This window comes from Erythrolamprus reginae, chromosome Z (assembly GCF_031021105.1).
Source record: "Erythrolamprus reginae isolate rEryReg1 chromosome Z, rEryReg1.hap1, whole genome shotgun sequence".
NCBI classification, from domain to species: Eukaryota; Metazoa; Chordata; class Lepidosauria; order Squamata; family Dipsadidae; genus Erythrolamprus; species Erythrolamprus reginae.
The window spans coordinates 96,419,368-96,438,816 of NC_091963.1; the positions used below are offsets into that span (position 1 = coordinate 96,419,368).

The window sequence follows — 19,449 nt, forward strand, 5'->3', positions numbered from 1 at the left end:
TTTCAGGGTACAGAATCAATTTGCCTTTAAAATACAAACAAATTCCAACTTCCTTGATCAAAAAGGGCGGGGCTTCTGAATATCAGCTGATAAGTACCTTAGTGTCTACAGTGGGTGGGGTGGGGAAAAACTCTGCAAAGCATTACTGTAAACCCTTTTTCTTTTTCTTCTTGAAGGTAGGCCAGGGGAGGATGAGGATTTCATAAAAACAACAGGCTATCTATTAACATGCTTTAGGATGCAATAATAATTTTGAAAATCAACCGAGGTTTTTATCTAGCCCTACATTAAACAGAATCAAGATGGACTGGTTTTGAATGCTTTCCCCTTTCCTAGGACTGACTTGTCTTTTATTTTCTCTTAACAGCTATTGCAGACTTTTATTAAGATTATCAATTTGCTTCCTTTATAATTTCCCCTTTCTCCCTAGAGATGAAACTCCTGTTCCAGATGGGAATATATTTTTTAAAAAGCACAGGTTCTACTCAAGGAATTAAGATTTAGCTTCTAGCAGACAGGATTCTCCCTCCCCAAATTCCTCACTGAGAGGATTTCTCCCACACTCTTAATCCCATGGAATCTATTCAAGTCTTATAGTTCTGTTAAATCCAGTTTGAAAATCTCCACAATAATGTACTTAAGATTTTCAGACATCTAGCAAAAAAAGGAAATGACCTCCTTATCTTTTGCCTGGCAAGCATAGCCTTAAAATCAAGCATTGTCTGGCTTTTCAATATCTAACAAGCTTTCTTTCCTGAGTAGCATTTTTCTGCAATGCCACATTTCTCTAATAACTACTAACTTACCTTAATAAGTGCTAACTTAATGAGCGTTAACGAAGTTCAACTCTTTGACCTAAAATTAATCCTTTGTATTACTATAATTTATTGTAGGAACAGAATACTTTGTTGATTTTACTATATCAAACCATAAGGTTCGCCATAGTAAAATACAATAAAATAAGGTAAGGTAGAGAAAAATGTGATAAAATGGTAAGATAAAATAGACTAAAATATAGTAACATAGGATAAAAATAAAATAGCACAAAGTAAAGTAGAATAGGTAACAACATAAATAAATAGAATAGGTAACAAGATAAAACCTAAAGTTCAGAAACAACCTGTGTTTAAGTGAATTATTATTATTATTATTATTATTATTATTATTATTATTATTATTATTATTTATTGTATTTGTGTGCCGCCCCTCTCCACAGACTCGGGGCGACTAACAACAATGATTAAAAAAAACAGCATGTAACAATCCAATTAATAAAACAACTAAAGACCCTTATAGTAAAACCAAACATACACACAAACATACCATGCATAATTTGTAATGGCCTAGGGGGAAAGGTGGGTCTTGAGTAATTTGCGAAAGACAAGGAGGGTGGAGGCCGTTCTAATCTCTGGGGGGAGTTGATTCCAGAGGGCCGGGGCCGCCACAGAGAAGGCTCTTCCCCTGGGGCCGCCTGAATTCATCAGTTTCACATGTGATCCCCAACATGTTCTATAAAATATATTCTATAAAATATATTCTTTATTGGACAGCTCTGACTATAAATTTAACAGTTCCAGTGACTACATTTATATCCGTGACCTGAAAAAAATTAGGTAATCTTTTGGGACCCATTTACGGTTCTGTTGAATAGTGTCTATAAGACTTGAATCTTTGCTGAGGCACAGAACTGATAATTGAATAGGAGGATATGTGCCAGGGGTGGGTTGTAATTTACCTTGCCCCTGGTTTGCTTCCTCCAGCACTGTGCTTGTATGCGCAGTGCCAAAAACTAAGCTTCTGCGCATGTGCAGAAGCAAAAAACCCAAGATGGCGCTGCCAGTAGTTGGTTTGACCAACCGGCAATTGCTCCCATTCAGTGAGTGGGAAGGATTCCCACTGGGTTCTAAAGAACTGGTCTGAACCGGGAGCAACTCACCTCTGGTATTTATTAACATCTTCTGTTTCTAATGTTCCACAAATACATATTCTCTCTCAAGATATGGCACTTGACTTCCCTACTTGATCATAGAATCTAGCAGCTTGAATCTTTCTCTGATAAGAGCTATTTATGATACTGTGTCAAATCCATTGTCAAGTATTTTTCTCTTTGGAAGGTCATTTTATTTTTGGCCAGCTATTTCAATGACTTGATGTTTGCAAGTGACTCAATATTAGTTTAGTTTAGAGTTTATTAGTTTAGAGTTTATTCAAGGTATTGTGCTGAGAGGCCATGGTGTAAGACAATTTGGAGAAACTAATTGATCCATGTGGTAGGTTGAAGTGTGCCCATCTGTTCTTTAAGGCACTTTTGTGGTACTCTGTCAAGTTCCACTGAGAAGATCATAAAATAATAATTAAAAATTTTCATTATTGTTAGACTACAGGTAAAGGGGTGCCTCCTTCTGCTTGTACTGTTACTACAGATATACAGGTATTCCTATTGGTCCCTAGAATAGTTCTTTAAAAGTGCATCTAATTTTGTTCAAGTAAGAGTGCCTTTTATAAGCCAAAAATTGATACATTTTTTGCTTTGTGGAACTTTAAAATACAAAGCATTTTTGAGCTTGCGGTTGTCTTTGTAGAACTTCATTGTAAATGGTTGGCTAAGGTTATATCCACTCCTAAATATGATAAATCTTATAACTCCCTATCAGATTGCCAGTTGCATTTGAGCTGTCTTTCCCTCAAAACTATTACCTTTGATTTAATCTTATTTAGAAGCATATCAGAATGTTGATATATTTGTTAATGTTTTTGGTATGTGGACATTAATAGAATAGAGAAATTCCAAGATGTCATTAACATAAAGATTAATCTGGGCCAAGCTGCATCCTTGTCTAATACCTTTGGAAGTGGGCATTAATCAATTTCTGGCAGTAGCATAGAAGGGTACTAAGATATTTTGCTTAGTACCCTTCTATGCTACTGCCAGAAATTGATAAGACCTTAATAAATTATGTACTGAAAGTTTTTGTCTTGTAACTATCTCTAGCATATTCATGCCACTAAAACAAAAATCTTTATGATACTGGAAAAAGTACTTTCATATACATATATTTATTTATGTATACATATATGTAGGCTAAGTCCATGTTTTCACTGTAAGTTTTGTTGCAAATGCCAAAAGTTAAACAATTAGTATGTTCTCCTGTCCCCATCACCATTTGTCTTCCTTTTTCTTTCTTTTCAGGTATCAAACAGGCTTGGCCAGTCCTTATATAGATTAAAACCAAGGAGATCAAAGACAAAAGTTATGCCCATTGATCTCTCACTTTTCCTTTTACTTTCAATAACCTATATGTGCTTATAAAGATGTCCAGAAAGAATACAGATCAAAGTACCAGTATTGATCTTTTAAAAAACTTCTCAAGAGGGGCCCAAGATATTTTCCTCTTCAGACATGACTGGCAATGAGGAACAAACCTGTTTTAGCAGCATTCAGGAAGTTTGCAGCCCTTGAGATACAGCCAAAGCTATGATATTTGATTTCACACTCCAGAAATGTGATAAGATTAGCATTTACTTCTTCTCTACAGCAGTGTTTCCCAACCATGGCAACTTGAAGATATTTGGACTTCAACTCCCAGAATTCCCCAGCCAGCGAATGCTGGCTGGGGTCTCCTGGGAGTTGAAGTCCAGATATTTTCAAGTTGCCAAGTTTGGGAAACACCGCTCTACAGCATATTAATACAGGCCTTTATATATCTCTTTGTACAATATATAATTTTTAAATCAATAGAACAATGCAAACTGAGGAGAGGGAATTGTAAGAGGGAATATTCTAATGAAATTTAGAGAATAAGAGATTGAGTGATTAAGACCAATCAAGGGTAGGACTAAATACAACAACTTATACTAGTTAATGAGAAAGAGACACGTAGCAAACATTTTAAGAATTATGAATAGGAATAATTTTAAACCAAGTATATTTGTGACTTGATAATTAGGTACTGCTGACATTCATCTGGCTGTAGTGCAAAAGTAGACATGCTGAAAAGTGGTACCCACTGCACAAAACTACTGTAATTTCTAATAGGAAACAAGGAAACCTGACAGGTTTTGATAAAGTAAAAACAAACTTAAACAGGCCCGCCATTGATCTTTTGTATCAATCAATGTATTATTGTAATTCATTAATCATTGTTAGTTTTTGTGTTTTATACTGTTAGTATAAACTGATTTAGTTTTATACTAATAATATAAACTGGTTTATACTAACTGGTTTAATTGGTTTTATCATGCTTATATTTTTTCAGTAATAGATCTTTTATTTTATTATACAGATTTTTAAAATGAAAAATGATATGCCATAAATATATATTGAAACAAAATCATACCCTTTTAATTACTTGTTAATTTATTAAATTCATTTGCTGCAAACTGACCCTTACAACATTAAAAGCAATAAAACCATAACATTATTATTATTATTATTATTATTATTATTATTATTATTATTGATTAGATTTGTATGCCGCCCCTTCCATAGACTCGGGGCAGCTCACAACAATAATAAAACAGTATATAATAAACAAATCTAATATTTAAAAAGTATCTAAAAACCCATTAATTTAAAACCATTCAACGCAAGCATACCATACATAAAACTATATAAGCTAGGGGGAAATGTCTCAATTCCCCCATGTCTGACGGCAGAGGTGAGTTTTAAGAAGTTTGCAAAAGGCAAGGAGGGTGGGGGCAATCCTAATCTCTGGGGGGAGCTGGTTCCAGAGGGTCAGGGCCGCCACAGAGAAGGCTCTTCCCCTGGGTCCCACCAAACGACATTTTTTTAGTCGACGGGACCTGGAGAAGGCTACAAAAATAGCTACAAAAATAGCTAATAGCTACAAAAATTAAAAAGCAGGGTGGGAGGAAGCAGATGCATAAGAGATCGGATCTGCTACTGGTCTAACTCTGCTATTGCTACTTAAAGCCCAAAACAAAATGGCAGAGCAAGGTCTTCAGGCTCTTATGAAAGACCAGGAGGTAGGGGAGCAGATCTCATTGCAGAAGGCAAGAAGTTCTAAAAGATAGGAGCCACAAGAGAGAAACCTCTTCTTCTGGACCCCAGCAACTGGAATTCCTTGATCAACAGGGTCCGCAGCCTGCCTCATCTGCTGGCACAGATGAGGTGGGCCAATCCCATTGGGTTGAAATGGCGCCTCAGGTAACTTGGACCCATGCCATGCAATTTTACATAGATAACCTTTTTCTTTCAACTCCCAGCAACATCATTGGATGTTTCCAACCTGTTCACATTCTGGGAGAAAAAAAAGCCCAGTCCCTTGTCGGAGCCTTTCCAGCACATCTCCTTGGTACATAGTCCATTGGGCAGGCCTCTAAACCCCGAGGACGGACCACGGCAGATTGAAGCAAAGCTGGAAAGCCTGCAGGCACAGCTTAGCAGGTAAATTCAGTCACTCCGTGATTTGAAAATAAGAATATTCCAGTTCTAATAGCTTTGAAATTCAACAATGCATCCCAAATTCCTGAAAATAATTGGGCATGAGAGATGCAGAGTTCAGTGCTCTTCTCTCCTATTCAACAAATATATGGAGTTGCTGGATAAGTTCATCCATCGCCAGTATCAATTTTAAAATGCCACAAATGCCTTATCATGGTTTCTGGAAGCTGTGAAGGACTGGAGACAAACAACAGATTTCAATTAAACTCTAACAAGACTGTGTGAGTTTGAGGCCTGCTGGTTCTAATACTTTACAGGTAGTCCTCAATCTATGACTACAACTGTGACTGGGATCTTGGTTTTTAAGTGATGTGGTCATTAAGTGAATAATCACATGACTGGACCCATTTTGCCACAGCTGTTAAGCAAATCATGTGTTGTGAATCTGGCTTCTCCAACTGACTTTCCCTGTCAGAAGCTGGCTAGGAACATCACATATCACAATTATGTGACCTCAAGACACTGCAACTTTCATTAATGTCAGCCAGTTGCCAAGCATCCAAATTGCAATGACATAACTGTCAGAGTGATGTACTGGTCATAATTTTGAGGACAGTCCACGTGTCACTTTTTCCAAGGTTGTCATAACTTGAAATTGTCATTAAACAAACAATCATGCATTAAATACTTTCTATACCATTTGGGGTATTTCCACTACTCCAGATGAATCAGTGCAGCATCTGGAGGACCTCCTGAAATTACAACTGCTGCTTAAAAATAAATAGCAAATTTAGTGCCCTAATAGCTTTTGGAAATTGAAAATAAAGCTCGGTTTTTAAAGGAAGAGTCTTGGTGTTGCACTGTAGGAGCCATATTAGCCTATGTATAGCAAAAATTAAGATACTCTGATCACTTCTAACCGACATATTTTATTAAAAGGCATAGGTTTTCAAAAGAAAGGACAGAATAGGATGGGACAGGAAGGGATGGGATAGCAATAGCAACAGCATTTAGATTTATGCACCGCTTTACAGTGCTTTACAGCCCTCTCTAAGCGGTTTACAGAGAGTAAGCATATTTCCCCCAACAATCTGGGCCCTCATTTTACCGACCTTGGAAGGATGGAAGGCTGAGTCAACCTTGAGCCAACTGAGATTCGATCTGCCACACTGCTGGCAGCCAGTGATCAACAGAAGTAGCTTGCAGTACTGCACTCTAACCACTGTGCCACCAAGACTCTAATGGGTTGAAATGGAATAGAAGAAACAAAACCTTTTAGCAGATTATTAGTTTAAGTATTTTAAGTATTCATTAGATTTGCATGCTGCCCCTCTCCGAAGACTCGGGGTGGCTCACAACAACAACAATACAATATACAGAGTACAAATCCAATATAAATTAAAAAATGAAATTTAAAACCCATAGATATTAAAAACAATCATTACTGCACACCATTCTCATGTATTACAGTCAGGGAAAAAAAGGTGGGGGGGAAGAGATAGTTGTTTCCTCCATGCCTGGCAACATAGATAAGTCTTCAACATCTTGCAGAAAGCGGGAAGAGTAGGGGCAATTCGAATCTCCAGGGGGAATTGGTTCCAGAGGGCCGGGCCACCACAGAGAAGGCTCTACCCCTGGGTCCCGCCAGACGGCATTAAAAAGATGTTACACAACTTCTGATTTTTATTGTTGTATAATTCACTGTTTGAAATAGTTCTATGTTAACTCTCACTGCTCTTAAATCAATGTTCTGTACTGCCTCAGAAATCAAAATGCCTCAGGGGAAAATACTATGTTCTCTCATATAGACTAGAATCCAGGATGTCTTCCGACATTAATCTCATTCTGCAGCTGCTACAGCGCCAGCTGTCTCAAGTGCCACCTGCATATAGTTCCATCTCGCCTTCCTCCCGTAATTTGTCTCTGTATAGCATGAACCTAAGGAACACAGAACCTGATCCATCCCTGGAAGAAGAGGAACTGACTCCCCTGAAAGAGGTAAGATGGAGGCATTAAAAATGGAATCCTCCAGTTTCTAGGCTTTTCTAGGCTATGGATTTTTTTTTTTTAAAAAAACACCTTTGAAACAATGCATAAAACCTAAAGAAGCAAGAAAATAGAAAAAAAAGAATCATACAAAAAAACAAGAGAAAATGCAAACCAAAAAAAAAGCATACAGATTTGCAGTAAATAAAGAAAAAATACATCAAACTCTTATTCTATAATTAACAATAATTTTACTATTACTTCTTTAATCCCATGTAATTCTAATAATCAATTCCCAAAATCATAATTACATTTGTTAGTTTTGTGCAAAGCGTCCAAAATAGCTTCATTAAATACTCATCACTGTCTCTTAAAATGCAGCCAGATTCTTCTTCATTCCAAAACTCATTCCATTTTCTATAAATTGGTCTGAAAACTTCAGCTCTTCTTATTAATCAGCAAAGATACTAAAAACAGCAAAAATACCTAATAGCTTATGTAGGTTTTGTTTCTATTTAGTCTATGGTCACCTCATCCCTCTCTTAACAATTAAACCTTACAAAAAAGAAATTAATTTTTTTAAAATATTACCAAAAATAAATGTTTTAGCTATCACAAACTAATCAATTATCCCATGGTAATGCATAAAATTCTGGCTCCTGTTTCCTTCTAGTATCCTTTCTTATTCTGACAAAATTCTTATTACCTTAGAAATTCACTTGTAATTTCAGTCCAATATATGTCTTACATTTTTGTTTGAAAGAGTAATCCACAATGCCTTGTTCAATTTTTTGAAGAGTCATTCAACTCTATTTGTAAAATCTAGTGAATCCATTTCAGTCTCCAGAAAGATTTATTTGTCTTTAGTAGTAATTTCCTATTCCAGTAAATAATTTTAAAAAATTAAGCACTTCACAAGCCCCTAAATCAAACTATTTATTTAAAATAGACTTGTTCTAGAAATCTATTCTGAAGGTTTTGTTTTTATCATTGATATACAGTATAAACAAGACAGCTGTCCCACAGAAGACATTCTTCCTATTCAATCTTTTAAAAAGAAAATCTATAAGGGTTTTTCTTTCATTTCTTCAGTTCTCAACCTTTTATGAGGCAGGCACAGTCAGTAAATTTCTCAGCTGTTTCTAAATATTATAATTCCAAAAATTACAAATATCCCAAAGAGAAAAACTCATCTGTATCTTTTCTATCTTTAACTGGAAAAACAATTCTGATCCAAAAGGTGTATTAGAAATAAGGTAGATTGGTTCTAGTGTCCATACATTTAGGCTGCATCATAGTTGTGAACTTGATGAAAGGACCCCTCAACTCACCAGCTACACAGGAAAATCTGCATTTCTATTCCTTGCTCACGAGAAACAAAAATCCAAACAAATTGATTAATTTCTAGTTTCCTCTTTAAATCCAGAGGGAAAAAAATATGTCTCCTTACGTACAACAACACTGGCCCTCATAACTAGGGGCAAAACAAGCCGAAATGTGCTCTCTGGAGATAATTAAACTACCATTTTCCCCACTGAATTATTCATTTTCAATGAAGCAGACAAGAGCTGACAAAAGTCATGTCAGATTGGGAAGGTAAAAAAATAATCTAAAATAAATAGTCTGCTCTGACTCAGGGTCAATTAACAAAAGGGGGGGAAAGGATGGGGAGAAGAAAGCTATATTCTGTAGGAAGAACGCTATTCTGTCTCAAATTATATATTATACTTGTTTTCCCTTTGTTGTATTTTGTTTGTTCAATGCAGGGAACCCTACTAAGTATATGCATAATATGGCCAATTTTCAGGGAGATGTGCCCAGTATTGCAACCTTCTCTGTAGCAAAATTAAAGAGAACGTTTCTATTGCAGTTTTTAAAATACATTTAACTTTAAAGTCTCTTGAAACCAGCTCAGGCTTTTACAGTTTGCCAATAATAATAACCTCACAAGTGCAAGATTTCTGAATTGTTTAATTTTTAAAATGGTCTCATTAAATCCCTCCACCACAAGCTCATCATTTTTCAGCTTGAGTTTTCTTTAAATTGCATTAAGGTATATGCACGTGTTTTTGGTTATATGCCAATAAATAATATGGTGTTAGTTCATCAAATCTTCACTTCAAATTCATAGTATGCAAATGTAGAGGTGAAAAATCATAATCAACATTGGACCATTTTGCCATCAAATTTCAGCTTACCATCTGAAATTGCTTTGGTGGCAAGACCAATGTGGACCATAGACAGGGGGTAGCTCATCTCTCTTTACTTTTATTACCATGTTTCTCTGACTATAGTTTTGGTGGATTTTTAAAGATTGAGTTTTCATGTTATTGTTGAGATTCTGTGTCACACAAAAATATATTACCGGAAGTATGATTTTATTTTTCTTTCCTCACTAGATTCCAAATTATTGTGAAATTGGAAAAAAAACAGTAAAATCTAGGAATTTGTTGTCAAGTGGTTTACCCCTGTCACTGGCTTTAAATGATACTGTAGCAATCAATTCCCAGCAAGAGCTTTATCCACAGTTCCTGTCAAAACAAGAGCCCCACTGGAGGATACCTAGTAACCAGAAACTTTTCCAAGGATCTCGTTTCCATTCTCTCCCTGAACATCTTGAGGCAACAGCTGAGCATTTGGACATTCAGAGACATCTCTCTGACCCACTTCTTCCTATAGTTTAGGAATCCAAGTGCACAAAAAGCCAAGCAAAGAGGAGTTGAATTGAGAAATCATTTAATATACGGTTTACTGCTTACGCTTGGAGGACAATTCCAGGGTACTGTAACTATGTTCTGCTCTCTGAGAAAAGGGTGATTTAAAAATGAATTGATTTCATTGATTTCTAACACAGAGAAATTGCACATAACCCCCTCCTCTCCCCCTATTCCAAGAACAATGACATAAACATGCTGATGGACTTCCTTGGTTGCATAGCTATTGCATTTATACACCTGCCAATAATCATTCTCTGCTTTTCTGCTCAAACATATATAAACAAGACAGCTGTCCCACAGAAGACATTCTTCCTATTCAATCTTTTAAAAAGAAAATCTGTAAGTTTTTTTATTTCTTCAGTTCTCAACCTTTTATGAGGCACAGTCAATAAATTTCTCAGCTGTTTCTAAATATTATAATTCCAAAAATTGCAAATATCCCAAAGAGAAAAGCTCGAACAGAAAAGCACAGAACAATATGTAAGATCAACCATCAACATGTAGGGTGCACATCACTGCAAAACACAATTGGTACTTGGGTGATATGTGTGTTGGCCTATTTGTAGCCAACTGTAACCTACACTTACACATCATCCACTTCATACACTAGGTATGCTGTGACACTCCATGAAGTTGTGGGCAAGTCTAAATCAACTCAGGTTTGACATGCATTAACAACAGATCATATGAATCCTGAAAGTTTCATCTATCAGTATTTGTAGATATAATAATGAAAAGAGGAACATTTATGTAAAATAATAAAGAAGTAACGGTAAATGTGGCCTGGGGGGGAAAGTGTTAAGATGTCACAGAATTATCATTGAGTTAGAAAGTACCAGGAATGGATATTTCTTTTGTTAGTAGATACAATTAATATTTTAGGAGTTTATTAATTATGTGACCTTAGGAAGAATGATATAATCTTTGCATATAATTATTTGTCCCCAAAATTAAGTGACATTATAAGTTCTACTTTTTCTAGTAGGTATGTATATATAAGGAAGACCATTCAATGAAAGTTTAAAATATTCAGTGTAGTCCTTTGTAGAACTATGAACTGAACAACTGATTGACTCTGTTTTTATTAACAGCCCTTCTTAGTCTCTTTTCTTAATTTTATTACTCTCTCCCCTTCAATAAATGAAGATGTGCACTCTGGTCTGTAGTTCCAGTTTGATATGTATTTGTTAAGAAGGAGAGTCTTGTAAAATTTAGTTAAACTAAAGATCAAGTAAGGTAGAGGACCACATTAACAGATGGTGTAAATTTTTTGTACAGTAGTGTCAAATATTAAGTATCCTATAATGAACACTGTTGAGCATAGACTCATAGAGAAATATTTTCCCACATTCTATCTAGTAATCTATAAAGTGGAAGTAACATTTCTCTCCCAAGGCTCAGAAAAGAGTCAGGAGCAATAGTTGAATTCCAGAAGTATCTTTCCCAGGTTTTTGCAACAGTCAAGATTAATGTAGGTTTGCGTTATGTTTTAGGAAATGTGAAGATTACTATTATGCATTTGCGACAAAACAGTTCATTTTGGATTAAAACTACCCCAGATATTGCTTAAACCACTATGCAAAATATATGTATGAGTAACACATTTTGTACAAATTTGTCTGATATAAGCACAATTTTAGAATATCCTCTAAGAAGAAAAGCAAATCAGATTACACTTTTTATGTGTCATCTTTCTTTTTGATGGCATTATATGACATCACTGCATAAATAATTATTGTGCCCAAATCCTCTTCCTCTTCACTAAATATGGCAATGGTGTGAGGTCACGTCCCCAGAAAAATATATTAAATCCCCACCTTAAGTAGCAGGGGTGGAATGTAAGCATTTGCCACCCTCAAGATGTTAATTACTTTGCTAATAAAGATTATTTTGACACCTACTGTGGCCTGTTGACTACCTCTCTTTAAGACAGAATATGATGTGCACTTATTGAAAAAGAGTTAGTTGAAGCATGATAATGAAAGCAGAACATCTATGGTATATGTCTAACAGTTTGAAGCCACAACACTTTTCTCTTACACCCTCTACCTCTGGACAATTGGATAGCAGTTGTTTAATTAATGAACAATCTATTCCCATGAACGTCCAAGATGAAAATTACCCTGACTACTTTCGCAAAAGAAAAAAGTATTGGGTAAGAAACCAAATTCCTGGTTACAGTTGATGTGTGATTGTTCTGAGAATGTTAAAAGTGACAACTGCTTATAGAATACAATAGAGAATTCCAGGAAGTAATTCTTATAATGATTTTAAATGATTATGTAACTTGTTCACTTCTGCTAAAGGTGAAGGAAAGAAGAAAATTACCAAAAAAAGGAAAGGTTTTCTTTCTGACATTGTAATATGAGTGATATTTTTTGTTATTAATAATTAAATAAACATTAAATATTGCTGTGCAAATGCATTCTACACGAAGAATGGAAACATAAACTCTCCAATATATTACCGTATACTGCAAATGGAGATTAACAATTAAGTCCTTACTGCAACAAGTAGAAGCAAAGTTGACTTTGACATTAGGGGACAAAAGACAACAAAGTAGCTATTTTTAATAATAGAATTTCAAACTACAGGCTGAAAGACAGACACTTAAACAATTCTATAATCTACTTTACATGTTCTATGGAAATATAACTCTTCCAAAAAATATTGAAACTTCACAATAGAGAATTTCAGTCATTTGATTTCTTGAAATTATTTAGCATTATTATATTACCTGTAATCTGCAGTATCTCAATTGTTTACATCCATAAGACAGAGGTTTATAGAATGTAGTATTAAATAATAAATGAAATCATTGCTATACCTGTTAGCATGGCAGCAAACTGTTAACCCCTAAAGTATTTCCAATTTAGAATTGATTTAATGGACTGCCTAAATTATAGCAGTACTGTATAGGAGTCAACTTCTGGTGTGAGAAGATAAGGTAACAGTTCCACTAGATATACCAGACCAGGAGATCAACTGCACCAAAAGTCTAAAACCATTTGTATTAGTAGTTAAGAGAATAAATACATTGAGTTGGGATAGTAACTACAATAATAGAATTTTGTAAATCTGATTATGCTGGTCCTTATCTTCCTTGTTATAGAATTACATAGTACAGTGTATTATATAATTACGCTAATTTGCTACCTAGAGTTCTACCCGTAAATGTTATCTCTCAGTTCTGGACTTTAAAAATGTTCAGCTCCTTTTGTCTAGGCAGTGGCTCCTGCATATCTCTTTCAAGGTCATGTTCCTTATTTTCTACACTAAGGCAGCTTTTGACAAGTGCTCTTCCAAGGTACTCCCCGAAAAGTTTATGGAAGAAGGGACTTGAAACATCTCCTTTTGCACTGACTACCTAGCTGAGGTATATTCAAGCCATGTAATGAGCTACAGAATAAGACTCTCATAAGTTAAAATTAAACCCAGAAAGCTACTAGCAGCTACTGCAGCTATTATAAAATGGATGTTACACCGCTGAATTACTTTAGGCCCTGTGTCAGCTCTTCAATGTAGGCAAATTTATAATTGTGTAAACATTGATTTATTTATTATAGAGCCTATCAAATGGACTGCCCATTCAAAAAATGGCCATATCAGAACATTTACTGAACTGTTGGCACTCCATAGAAGACAAAATTTCTAAGAGTTTGAAAAGAAGAAGAGAGGATACAAATGTTTTAGCAGTATATAATTTTTCTCACAAGTTCCTATTGCAGAGATTTTACCAGTTTCTTACTCATGGCTCCCATTTGAGCACATGAGGATGCTATTCTTTTTCAACTGGGAACAGAGGAATGTCCATTTGTTGGATTATGACTCTTTCATTCTATACCTATTGTTGTACTTGCATCCAATGATGGGCAATTTTCTAGCCACCCTTTCTATTATTTTAATGGATTTTTTTGTTCTATACTTTCTAGTTTGGGGCAAGGTTGCTGTTGTTCTGTCAGAAGAAATCCAAGCTATCAACTCTCCCCATATTTTTCTTTCTTTTTTCCAAATGGATAGAAAGGAACTGGAGGGGAAAATTTGAAAGCCAGGAAATTACCACACATCTTCTACTGTTATGCTATAAGTGTGTATCTTATTATTAAAATGATGTTGTTCAAGATATTTCTTCTTGTCTTTGTTTTAATAAATTTTGGTCATCATTGATTCATATTTTTACCCTTTCCTAAAGGAATAACCAAATAGCATACATTATATGTTATAACAAACAGCAAATAACTGTATTATTCCATTTCATTTTCTTCCAAACCATGCTCTATATGTAAGACAATAGGGCAACTAAAACTGATAATTAAACTACATTTCAGTTTAAAGCATTATGTATCTATGGAGAAATGTTGATCTGACAAATTGTACTAAAATGTATAACATAGGCAAAAAGCCCTTTATCATTTCAGAAAATGGTTGTCCAATCTCTTCTTAAAAACATCCAGTGTTGCATTATTCACAACTTCTGGAGACAAATAGTTCTATTGATTGATTGTTCTAAATATCAGGAAATTTCTCCTTATTTCTAGGTTATTTTACCTGTAAAACATGTAAATGTTAAATAGCATAAAATTAAACGAATTAAGTGGGGGAATCAGTTTATATATACAGTACTGTATATATATTTGAAAATAAGAGGGGTGTAATGGTAGATTTCAATCAATAATTTATTTTAATTACTCCCAATGACAATGAATTATTTGTAAAGTAATAAAGGCAGGATTTTTTAAAAAAATCTAATTAAAATACCGTTTGGGCTTTGTCTAACATTATTTATCTTAAAAGGGAGCAACAATGTTGGGTATGTACAGATTATCTTGACTTAAAACCATTCACTTAGTGACTATTCAATATTACAACATCACTGGGAAAAAGTGTCTTATGGCTGTTTTTTACAATTACGACCATTGCAAGATCCCCATAGTCACGTGATCAAAATTCAAACAGTTGCAGTGACCTAGGATCATCTGATCACTTTTTGAGACCTTCTGACAAGCATAGTCAATGGAGAAAGCAGATTGCTTAACAACTATGTTACTATTTAACAACTTCAATTATTCACTTAACAACTGTGGCAAGAAAATGAGGCAAACCTCACTTAAGTATCTTACTTAAAAACAGAATTTTTGAGCTATCTATATGTGTGAACTATGGCTCCATTTTCTCTGAGTGTGAAATCCAATCTAATTACAAGATCAAGTGATGGACACATAAAACAGTAAATAACCAGTGTACGCAGAGGGTCTTTCAGGTGATCTTGGCCAAGAAATTAGCTAGTGATGGGTACTAAGCCTGGGGGCAAAACCTTGACCAACATGAGCATAACTGAGTGCACCAGGACTAATAGTGATTACTACATTGTGCCTTCTTAAAATATACATTATAGTCAAGACAACTTTTGGGATATATTTATAATTAACTCATCATTATTATCATTTATTTTTTAGAACAGTGGTGTCCAATCCGCAATCCACATGCAGCCTTGGACAGCTAGTAATGCGGCCCCAGAAGATAATAAAAATATAAAATATTAAAGAAGTTTGTTACGTATATACATTAACAATATTATATATTTTACACACGACCCAAGACAATTCCTCTTCGCTCAATGCAGCTGAAGCAAGCCAAAATGTTGGACGACATGCTGTACCACCACCACACACAAAAAAAGGATGATACACACTCAGATAAAAGCAAAGAAAGGATAATAGCTAGTATTCGGCACAAGAAATTAACACTTGTATTAAAAACACCATTTCATAATTATCATTGCTGCATTTTTCTATCCAATTACTATGGCTCTCACATGAGGCAGACCTTTCCCCCTCTCGATGAAACTTCCTACATCGTCTCAAACGCTCGGAACAAACCAAAATAACATTCAGAGTAACCAGTTCTAAATTTCTATCTCTACGTCGTCTTTTTTTTTTTTTAAATGAGAGCGACTAACTAAATCAGACTTGATACGCTGAAATGTAACGAAAGAGGTGGGCTTTATCCAAGAACGACAACTTTCTCCGCTAATGGTTAATTCCATGATAGCCAATATGTAAATCCTTTTCGGGAGTTGAGCGAGGTGGACGTTTCGCAAAGCCAATGAGAAGCCTTGGAGTTGAGGAATGGCGTGGCCCGGGACCAATGAGAAACCAGAGTTTGAATAGGGTGAATGGAGGAGTAGGGTTAGCCGTCGTCGTTGTGTGAGGTGAAGAAAGGCTGTCGGGAGCGATACCTCGGGAGGAGGCCGTGAGAGGCTGACGAAGGTAAAGTCTTCCCGCCCGCTATGTCGTTGCACGGGAAGCGCAAGGAGATCTACAAATACGAGGCGCCATGGACCGTCTACGCCATGAATTGGAGCGTAAGGCCCGACAAGCGCTTTCGACTTGCCCTGGGCAGTTTCGTAGAAGAGTACAATAACAAGGTGAGCCAACCATGGCAGGGGTCAGCGGGCGAGAAGAAGCCCCCGGAGAGGCCGGGCTAAGGGGTCGAGTTCCGCACTGCAGCGCATCCCCAGCCGGCCCTCGCCGCCGTCCGCGGCCCAGTTAAAGGCAGCGAGCGTCGAAAAGGGTGGGAGGGGAGGGGAGTGCGCGACAGGCGGAGCTGCTTCGGTCAAGTTTGGTTAGGTTTTGGCCCTCGGAGCATCTCTGCTGCCCCTTCCAGTTGGTGGTCAAAGCTGTTTGCTGCGCGATGGGGCAGGGGCCGTTGGGATATTTTGTTGTGTGATGAAAAGAGGAGGAAAAAAACCCTGCATCTGCGCACTTTCTGCCTCTCTAGCAAGTGAGAAAGGAATACTGTATAGTATTCATTTTCAATCTTGATGGCTTTAGAAATTGTGTTATTACGTTTACCCCTTGATAAGTACCCTTGCTTGAGATAAGCCTGCCGCATGTTCCTTCAGTATTTTAGTTTAAGCTTTAGTTTAGCCTTACGAGCCCTGCTGAATTTTATTCCAATATTGACCAAATTGATTCATTTGGGAAACTCACATACCTGAACTAGAGGTCTATAACTCCTTCCCTTGCAGTTTTCCTACAAGGAACATTTAATGGTAATTTAAATTTACCAGGTTATTTAACTCGTGGATTCTATTTCAGGAAATATTAAAACAGTCATCATTCTTCATGAAGCTCCCAACCTGCCTTCCAAATTGATTGCCATTGCCACAAGTGTGGCAGTGAATTCTTGGGTCTATGTAACAACAACAGAACTTCTTTTTATTGGCCCATAATCACTCTGCATTTAATTTCAATAATTGCACATGGAAGAAGAAAAATATGTTCATTTCCATGTTATTTATACCATACATATTTCTGTTATATGCCCTATTATATATTGACTTACTTTGTTCCAAGATGGAGCCCCATTTACTGTAATCCTTCCTTATATAGGAAGTATTCCAGCCTCTGTAATTTTTGTAGTAGCCCTATTTTGCATCTTTTCTAATTCCATAATATCATTTTCAAAATGCGTCCAAAGCAGTAGCTTAGGTTAGTCTTGTCATAGGTTTATATAAAGGGAATATTATACTGACAATTCTATGTTTGGTTCTAATAACTCCAATTTGGAATTTAATATTTTTATAGCAGCTGCAAACTTGGTTGGTATCTTCATTGAGCCATCCAACAGGACTCCAAGATACTCTTTTTATTCAGTGACTACTCTCTCTCTCTCACTCTCTCACTCTCTCTCTCCCTCCCTCCCTCCCTCCCTCTCTTTCTCTGAATTAATTAAATGAATTAATTTTTGGAATTCATTATGTGTCAACATGCACCCTACATTTATTTTTAGTAAACTGCATACATCATTCTGAAGTCCATTCATCCAGACTGGAAGGTTGCTTTTGGAGCACATCACAATTACTTTTAGATTTAAAAGCAGATATTAACAATTTGATGTGTAATCATTTACATATTCAGCATGGTAACTTGAATGATCAGATATTTTAATGCAAATAAAAAGTACCAGTTCTTACGCCAATTCCTGACTGGAGAACTATTCCTGGAGTTCTTTTTGACATTTTCAAAGAAGCTGGAAGGTTAGTAAGAGAAGACTTCTCTAGTTTCTTTTCAACAAGACTAAGCCTATGTATTATTTTCTCTTTAATAATTCTTTCATTTTTTCCCACCAGAAACCATTCCTAAATCCCTTTATTTCCTCTCAGTCTTCTTAGAAAAATTGGAATCACATTTTTCCAGTCCTTTGTTTAAAAGAATTGTATTATTTTTTGTGGAAAATTGGTAATTAGATACTAAAGATAGAAACATAGAAGATTGACGGCAGAAAAAGACTTCATGGTCCATCTAGTCTGCCCTTACTCTATTTCCTAAAGTGCTTCAAGAGTTTGTGGTGTCAAACTCAATTTCATTAGGGTTGTGTTTGATCTTGGGGGGGGGGGGGGGAGGTCTGGCCAGAGCCATGATGATTGTGCCCGGGATGGCATGACAATCTCCACATAAATGGTTTTATACACTTATAAAAATAGAGAGACATACATTTCTGTGATTTTGGTTTTTTAAATACTTGATCTACTTGATCACCTTATGAGAAAGAAAGACCAGATCAAGAAACTGACTTAATAGGAAGACTAGAACTATAAATTATTGACATGGACTTTATTTCCAGAAATCTGCAAGCTTGAAAGATAAAATATTTTACCTTTCCTCCCTTTTTTAACCTGAGTCAAGGATGGCCTTCTTCAGCATTCTGGAGGCCATGTTTTGGGCCTGGAAGGCCTACGGGAACACTCTGGCGGCCAAAACTGGACAGATGTCTTCGTGACGTCAAAGCTTCGCCCATGGAATTCCCTATTGGGATTCCCCATCTCCTTTCCAGCCTCCAGATCGGCCGAAAACGCCGCCGCCGATCACCAAAACGGCGCTCCACCGAGTGGCAGCGCCCAGCTGTAACCTTCTAAAACAGCTGGGCGCTTCTCGGTGGCCTCCCAAAGCCGAACTTCCAGGTTCAGCGTTCAGGAGAACACGGAGAAGCCCCCCCAGCTGTTTTAAAAGGTGACGGCCGGGCGGCGGTGCCCAGCAGAGTGCCATTTTGCGATTGTTTTTTCTTTTTGCATGCATTAATCACTTTTACATTGTTTCCTATGGGAAACAATGTTTCGTCTTACGAACTTTTCGCCTTACGAACCTACTTCCAGAACCAATTAAGTTCGTAAGACGAGGTATTACTGTATTTAGTTTTACTTGATAAGTTTCACTTGTAATTATTTTTCCTTAGCTATGTTAATCTTTATCCTGAATACATTTTGGAACTTCCGAACCTGTAGGTGAAAGATGTACTGGAAAAGGAGTGAGTGAGTGAGAGGGATGCGCGCACGCGTGT

At 36.3% G+C, this 19,449-nt stretch overlaps 2 protein-coding genes across 2 annotated transcripts in view; both read left to right on the forward strand.

The window, feature by feature from the left end:
• KCNH6 (potassium voltage-gated channel subfamily H member 6) overlaps positions 1–12,007 on the forward strand; it is a 126,280-nt gene extending 114,273 nt beyond the window's left edge. Inside the window, exons 13-15 of the mRNA XM_070729166.1 lie at positions 5,227–5,407; positions 7,213–7,402; positions 9,790–12,007. Of these exons, the coding sequence (XP_070585267.1) occupies positions 5,227–5,407; positions 7,213–7,402; positions 9,790–10,074 (656 nt within the window). The 3' untranslated portion in view covers positions 10,075–12,007. The remainder of the gene's footprint in view (positions 1–5,226; positions 5,408–7,212; positions 7,403–9,789) is intronic.
• A 4,149-nt stretch (positions 12,008–16,156) lies between these two features.
• DCAF7 (DDB1 and CUL4 associated factor 7) overlaps positions 16,157–19,449 on the forward strand; it is a 35,253-nt gene continuing 31,960 nt past the window's right edge. The window contains exon 1 of the mRNA XM_070729167.1: positions 16,157–16,534. Within this exon, the coding sequence (XP_070585268.1) occupies positions 16,397–16,534 (138 nt within the window). The 5' untranslated portion in view covers positions 16,157–16,396. The remainder of the gene's footprint in view (positions 16,535–19,449) is intronic.